At 45.6% G+C, this 7,201-nt stretch overlaps 1 protein-coding gene and 1 long non-coding RNA gene across 3 annotated transcripts in view; both read right to left on the reverse strand.

The window, feature by feature from the left end:
- The window catches only part of LAMC2 (laminin subunit gamma 2), a 55,841-nt gene extending 50,750 nt beyond the window's left edge, over window positions 1-5,091 (reverse strand). For both annotated transcript variants that reach the window (XM_036343228.1, XM_036343227.1), the window contains exon 1: window positions 4,888-5,091. In XM_036343228.1, coding sequence (XP_036199121.1) covers window positions 4,888-4,963 — 76 coding nt within the window. In that variant the 5' untranslated portion in view covers window positions 4,964-5,091. The remainder of the gene's footprint in view (window positions 1-4,887) is intronic.
- Window positions 753-4,881, reverse strand: LOC118672979. Its single transcript, XR_004973270.1, has 2 exons — window positions 4,665-4,881; window positions 753-1,046 (listed from the first exon to the last, which is right to left on the reverse strand). It is a non-coding gene; the product is annotated as an uncharacterized LOC118672979 (long non-coding RNA).
- Window positions 5,092-7,201: the final 2,110 nt, after the last annotated feature.

A 7,201-nucleotide genomic window follows, 5' to 3' on the forward strand; every position in this document is an offset into this window, starting at 1 on the left:
CATTTAAGTCTTTTCACAATCTCTTAAATAGGTCACATTTAAGTCTTTTCACAATCTCTCAAAGGATTTTTTAAAAAATCCTTTTTAAAGGATTTTTTTTTAAAAAAATAAAGTATCGTTTGGGGAAGACACATTAATTTGAAATGACTTCAATGAATGTTTTGGACACCTATCAGTGAGAAAGAGTCCAAGCTATTGAACAAATGTACACTTAAGGATTTTTTTTTTAAACCCTCACCTAAGGGCATGCTTAGAGAAAGGAAGGGAGAAGGAGGAAGGGGAGAGAGAGAGAGAGAGAGAGAGAGAGAGAGAGAGAGAGAGAGAGAGAGAGAAGAAACATCAATTCATTGCCTCCTGTACATGCCCATACTGGGGACTGAACGCACAACCCAGGTACGTGCCCTGACTGGGAATCGAACCGGCAACCTTTAGGTGCATAGCACGATGCTCAAACAACTGAGCCACTTCGGCCAGGCAGGACGATTGTTAAATGTTTTTAAAATGGGGTACTTTCTGATGACAGCACCAACAACAGACTCAAAGAGGGCTGTATCTCAAGCCACCTAGTCCAGCGTGAAGAAGAAACTGTACTAAAGTGGCTTTGGGAATGCTAAAGATGAATGGAGAGAATTTCAATTAATTACTTCATGAAATGTGAGTGAGCTAACCAATACTCCTAAGTTATTAGTTTATAAATTATGTGACTTTAAATATATTTGTGTCACTAATTTCCTAAATAAAACATAAAGAGACATGTGGCCATCTATATTTATTTTCATAATTAAGTTGACCTAACTATTAAGAAGTGAAAGACCATCCTACATGGGGTCATCATCTTATATTTGCCCATATTCCAGAGAGCAACAGATTTGCTGAGTCTATATGTGATGAGGTCTGGTGGTGACAGAAGGCAAGGAGAAGACATGATATAAAATCCAGTCTTGAAATTCCAATCTGCTTTGGGTTCCTTGTCAGGTTCTTTGTCTTTTGTTTCATTGGGTAAAGCTGAGGGCTCATTCCAGCCTACGCACAAGGCTCCTCATCACCTTTTTAAAAAAATATATATTTTTATTGATTTCAGAGGAAGAGAGAGAAAGAAAGAGAAACATCAATGATGAGAGGGGATTATTGATCAGCTGCCTCCTGCACACCCCCTACTGGGGAATGAGCCCACAACCCCGGCATGTGCCCTTGACCGGAATCGAACCCAGGACCCCTGAGTCCGCAGGCCCACGCTCTATCCTCTGAGCCAAACCGGGTAGGGCCTCATCACATTTTTTGAGTTAATTCAAGGAGCCTCCAAAAACTTCACCATTAAAACTCACGAGGCAATATAGTGGCCTTCAGTACTGTCAGGACAGTTAATTATAACAATAATACTGACACATAGTGAGTGCTTGAGAGGCACTGCACAGAGTGCTCTACAAAGACCCGAGTAACGAGTGCAGTAGCTTGCTAAATCCCAGCACTGGTAAATGCCGGAGCTCGGATTTGAACCCAGGCAGTCTTACTCCAGAGCCTGCGCTCTTATGCATGATACTACTTAAAGAATTTAAATAACAGAATCCATGAGAGTATAAACCTTTCCACGGGTCCTTTCCACTCTCCGTAGCACCTCTTTTCCAGTACCAGGCCGTGGGAAAAACCACATTGGTGATCTATAATAATCTGGAATTCTGAGCTCACTATTCTAGAACAATTGCTTCAAAACTTGCCTGATGGCTGAATCCAACAGTGTATTTTAGTCCTCGTCTTTGTATATTCGTATTTTTTTAATCTGAACACCAGCTGTTACTCTTACATTGTCGAAACTCTTATGAACTCGTTGCCTAACAAAACACACCTCTTTCTTAACTCTTTTCTCCTCAGCGCTCATCCCTCCCGATTCTCCTTCATTGTTCTTCCATCCCCTTGTTAAGTGTTGAGGTTTCTCTTACCTCTGTCTCCCAGGTGTCTCATCTATTGTCACGGCTTTGCTTTCCACCTTTGGGCTCCTGACTGTATATTTCAAACTTTTCTTCTAAACTTCAAAATCATATTTCCAGCTGTTACCCAGGGCTGTTGGACATCTCTACTCTCATCTCAATCAAATTCAACAGGTCCCCCCAGGAATTCCATCCCTCCTCTTCACTGCTCAACCTTGCTCCCAAATCTCATACTTCTCTCGCAGTCCTCCTTTCCTTTAAAGGTATCACTGTGTAAACAATCACATGACCCATTTGGACTCTTTGGACCCATCTTGGACTCATTCCTCACAATTTTCCCTTGCTGGTATTCCTAACACACACACTTAGTGGATCACCAAATTCTTTCAATTGTACTTTCGAAATGTCTCTGTTACCTGTTTTCTGTCTCATTTTTACTCTTGCAATGGCCATTCACTGGCCTCTCCGAGCACAACTCTATCCCGTAAGCCTCTGAGTGAGCGACCTTGACTATATCCTGCTTATAAACCACCTGCAACCCCTTTTTGCCTACAGAACACCATCCTAACTGCACAGCCTGGCATGCAAGGCTCTTAGGGACCAGATTCTTGGCTACAGTTCTAGTCTCCTTCTAGCCCCTTCTCCAGTCATACCTCCCCATGTGAACTCTGACCCAGACCATTGGAGCCACATGCCACATTCTCTCACATCAACTGTGAGCTCCTGGAAGGGAGTATGCCTCTTCCTTACTGATCTCCAGACATCTGAGTTCATTATACCTATAGTGTTGGCGTTAGACTTTTAAAAGAAATAAGGTTCCAGGCATTTTAAGTCACTTTACAATAATCTCTCATCCTTTCAGCAGCTCTACAGGGTTGCACAGCACTGCTGCCTCCATTTAACAGGCGAAGAAACAGACTCGGAGTGGCTGAGGTTACTCATAAGGAAGTAGTAAGTGAATGCGATAAAATCTGAAGCCAGGTCAGGCCGCCTCTGAACCGTGTGCTTTAGCTGAGACCATCCCTGAAAGTCTCGCTGATGACATCTAACACCATGACTTCACCTTTGAGGGAACAACCAAGAGGCAATGTCGTTGCTTTGGACTCACAGGGGCAGCCCAGAGGATGCACAGATGTGGGTCGCTTAGGGAGGTGGCAAATACCATACTTTCAGCCCAACTTCCACTGCATTCCAGCATCCTAGGAGTGGACATGCAGGTGTGCTCCACCTGGACACCAAACTTTCCACACTCTCACTGAACCCCAAGGTGATGCCTTTTGGAAAGGGAGTCTAATATCCTAAGCAGTCCGTCCCCAAAGAAGAGGGAGTTCTAGAAATGAGCCTGAGCACTGCTTCTGACTCAACGGTCTACAAAGAATGCTCAGAGCTAGTCTGTCCTTGAGAAGGGACAGTGCAAGCTCTGTCCGCTGAGTCTGATTTCATTAAACAATTGATAAGATCCCACACATTTGTTTCTACTATCTAATGCTAACACACACACACACACACACACACACGCACGCACGCACAAGCACAAGCACATGCACACGCACACAGACTCAACCATAGCCAAGGGGAGAATTGCTTCAATAATTACCCATTATGTAAATATGTACCTTGTTTCCTTATTACTTTCGTAATGTGGTCCCAAAAGTTCCAGTCTAAGAACCCTGAATCAAGTACCAGTTCTGTCTCTGCCAACAGCTGCCTCTGTGGCTCTGTGCAAATCCATTTCCATTTTCTCATTTTCTTAAGTCACCAAATTCTAGCAGTTGATCTATAAAAAGTCCTCGTATATTCCAATATTCAGAGACTATGCTTACTTTTACAACGTTTTTTTTTACTAGCTTAAGACTACTTATCCTAACTCTGAGGGAACTGAACCTGCATGATCATTTCCATAAATAGTTTTTTAAATGATAGTCGTAATGATGGGTTGGAAGTTAGTCCCAAAACTATTTTAGAAAAAAAAGAACAAAAAGGACCGTATCAGAGCATTTAAACGCACACTAAAATATCCCTGCCGTTCACATCCCTTCAGGCCAGCATCAGCCCAGGCGGCACAATAATAAATGGAATATCTAAGATGATCCCACGTGCACTGAACATCGCCTCATGTTCATTCATGCACACGTGTGAAAATGCCTCTTAGCCCCGTTGAAATGATTGCTGGAATGCCATCAGGTGCAGGAAGCAATATAAACATGAAAACTCAGGGTAATTACCCAGTCAAGTACCAGTGGTAAGACTAGGTGACAAGGAAAACACCCGTTATGTGTTGTCATAGCTGATACGTGGGTACAGTAAGTGGTTGCTAGGCTGCCTGAAAGTTTTGTTTATATCAGCTGAACTTCTCAGGACATGACAGCCACTGGGAGCCCCAGATAAGATCCAATGATCTATGGCGTGTGTGCCAAATAAATGCCTGATGGATGATTGCTATATGAAAATACTATAAAAGGTAACATTAATCAAAAGTAAGGCATCTTGAAGACTCAAAAGGCTCATTTTCCATCCCAAAGGTGAAACGGGAATTTCAGGAGGGTAACAGAAGAGGTTCATTTTCAAACTTTGTGGTGCTCCGTCACACAAAACACTCGCACCAAAATCCCAACAATAAAAACACACAATGAGAAAAGCGTTTATGCACCAACATATTACTAATTGCAAAGGGACTCCTTGGTCCAAAAAGCAATCAAGGAACATGCTTAAAGTGAGGAAACCCCTGGTTTGGCGCACCTGTTAGATTGTTTTTAAGTCAGACAGCTTTAAATAGTAGCGTTAGTCTTATTGAAACCCCATCTCTGGAGAAGCCCAGACGGGGGTGGCAGGGAGGAGGAGGGAGCTCAGAGAGGTTCTGAGCAAACTGGGCATCTTCCGCGGTGCATTCAGCCTCGCCTTCTGCACAGAAGGGCCAGTTCGCAGCCCAGGACTGCGAGGTTTCCTCCTGGAACCGACTCACCTTCCCTCCTGAAGGTGGCCCGGGCGGCGGGCAGGAGCAAGATGCAGAGGCAGCAGCTGAGCCAGAGCGGGGGCATGGCCAGGCCGGCGCGCCGTCCACGTCCACCGCTGCAGGGGTCGCTGCCTGGCGCCTGGCGGCCGCTGGTGGTGGTTCTCCCCTGCGCTCCGCTGTGCCTTCCTTGTCCTCGATCAGGTGGTTTTATCGACTCTTCTACCTGACTCAGTCCTGACAGGAAGAGAGCCTGCGTCTCGGGGTGTGACTCACCTGTGAATAAGGAGGACCCAGCCCTCGGGAGGCAGACAAACAGCACCCGCCGAGCTGTAAAAGCGCTCACCCCAGCCGCGGGCTCCCCCCGCGCGCACACCTGGCCGGGGCCAAGGGTGTGGTGCGGAGGCTGCGGCCCAGGGATCCTTCGGGAGGAATGTGCCAGGGCCCTCCTCCTCTCCCGGGGTGGTCCAGGGGTACCGAGGTAGCTAGCAGACCGCCCCTTCCTCAAACTGGGAGGTCCCGCCTCAAGTGCGCAAACGCAGAAAAAAATTGGCAGCCCTGATCGGCTGTGGTCTAAGAGGCATCGAGGAGAACCGGCCAGTCGGAGAGTTACAACAGGGTCCTCTTCTCAACCTCTTTCTGAAACACAGCAGCGGATCCCAGCCCACCCAATCTGCTGACACCTCATTCCTTCCCTCACCATCAGGGGCCAGGACCAACGGTTCCCCCCCCTGGGGCCCCATAAGTTCCTGATCACTTGGGCTAGCAGCTCATGAAGTCCCCTGTGGACAGGTGGGCCTCCCCATGAAGGCCCGGTAGTATCCCTAACAACTGGTACAGCATCTAGCTCACAGTCGGGGCCAAGTAAGTGTTCTAATGAATCGTATAAGAGGATCCAGATTTATTACTCCTTTTACATCCTAGACCAGGAGTGGGCAAACTTTTTGACTCGAGGGCCACCATGGGTTCTTAAACTGGACCGGAGGGCCGGAACAAAAGCATGGATGGAGTGTTTGTGTGAACTAATATAAATTCAAAGTAAACATCATTACATAAAAGGGTACGGTCTTTTTTTTTTTTTTTAGTTTTATTCATTTCAAACGGGCCGGATCCGGCCCGCGGGCCGTAGTTTGCCCACGGCTGTCCTAGACCCTATTTCTGTAGCCATTCGCTATGGACCCATTCGAAAAGGTTTGTTGAGACCCACTGTGAGTATCATCCAAGCCCACTGTGCTAGGTGAAGTGCGTGATAGCTAGAGAACGGAAAATCTTGGTGTGTCCAACATTGTCCCTTTCCTGTCCCTGTACCTTCTGCTCCTTGTATGTCCACCCATCAGGGCTGTGCAATGTCCCACAGTCCAGCAGGACCAAGGAGCAAGCCCTCCAAAATAAATCTTGAAGGTCAATTTCATTTTAGCACAGACCACTATTGTTCATTATATCTTAAAGGGTAGGACAGATATTTATATCTATCATCATTTTTGGATAGTGATAATAGCCAACACATATATTGTACCTACTATTTGTCATCACTGTATAAATCCTTTATACATAATAACCCTTTGGTCTTCAAAATAACACTATGAAATAGGTGTACTATTAATTTCGCCTTTTTACAGATGAGAAAAACAGAGGCTTGGAAAGATCACGTCACACTGTGAGTAAGTGGCAAAGCTAAGATTCAAAACCTGGCACTCTAGTTTCAGAGTCCATAAACCCTTTGTTAGGTCCGATTACAAAGCACAATAAAAAAGACAAGTTCACAATATTGAATGAATTCAATATGCAGTCAGTGGTTACTTGTCAATATCTATTATAACCCAAGCAGATTGTGGACTATTGGGCCACGTCAATAAAGCCAAATCACAATGGACTCTGAACAAAGAATTCTGGTTTTCCTCACATGTTGGCTCTGAAAGAACCCCTAGAGGTCACCTGGTCCTGGTTAGAAAAATGGGCAGCAGGCCCCTGGGCACCAGGCCAGCCAGCAACCTCTTTCCTGTAAAGAGGATGCGCCAGTGTTTCTCAGTTCCTGCCTCTTCTTGTGGCCTTATTCTGGGCTTCTTCATACATCTGAACAACCTGTCTGGCTCAGGCTTGCAATCTCTGTTCTGGCTTAATCTCCTACCTCACTCAGGGACAATATCAGCCCCCTTTGCTAATTTGAAATTTGTTCTCTAGGGCACTCCTGGGGTTAAGAGTATTCTAGTAGTCAAACATCAAGGCTCTGGAGCAGAATCTCAGGGCCCAATCCTGGCTCTCATCAAGGCAGGTTACTTAGTTTTCTCTGAGCCTCAGTTTCTTCATCTGTAAAATGGGGATAATA

The sequence above is a fragment of the Myotis myotis genome, unplaced genomic scaffold, assembly GCF_014108235.1.
Source record: "Myotis myotis isolate mMyoMyo1 unplaced genomic scaffold, mMyoMyo1.p scaffold_m19_p_18, whole genome shotgun sequence".
Lineage (NCBI taxonomy): Eukaryota > Metazoa > Chordata > Mammalia > Chiroptera > Vespertilionidae > Myotis > Myotis myotis.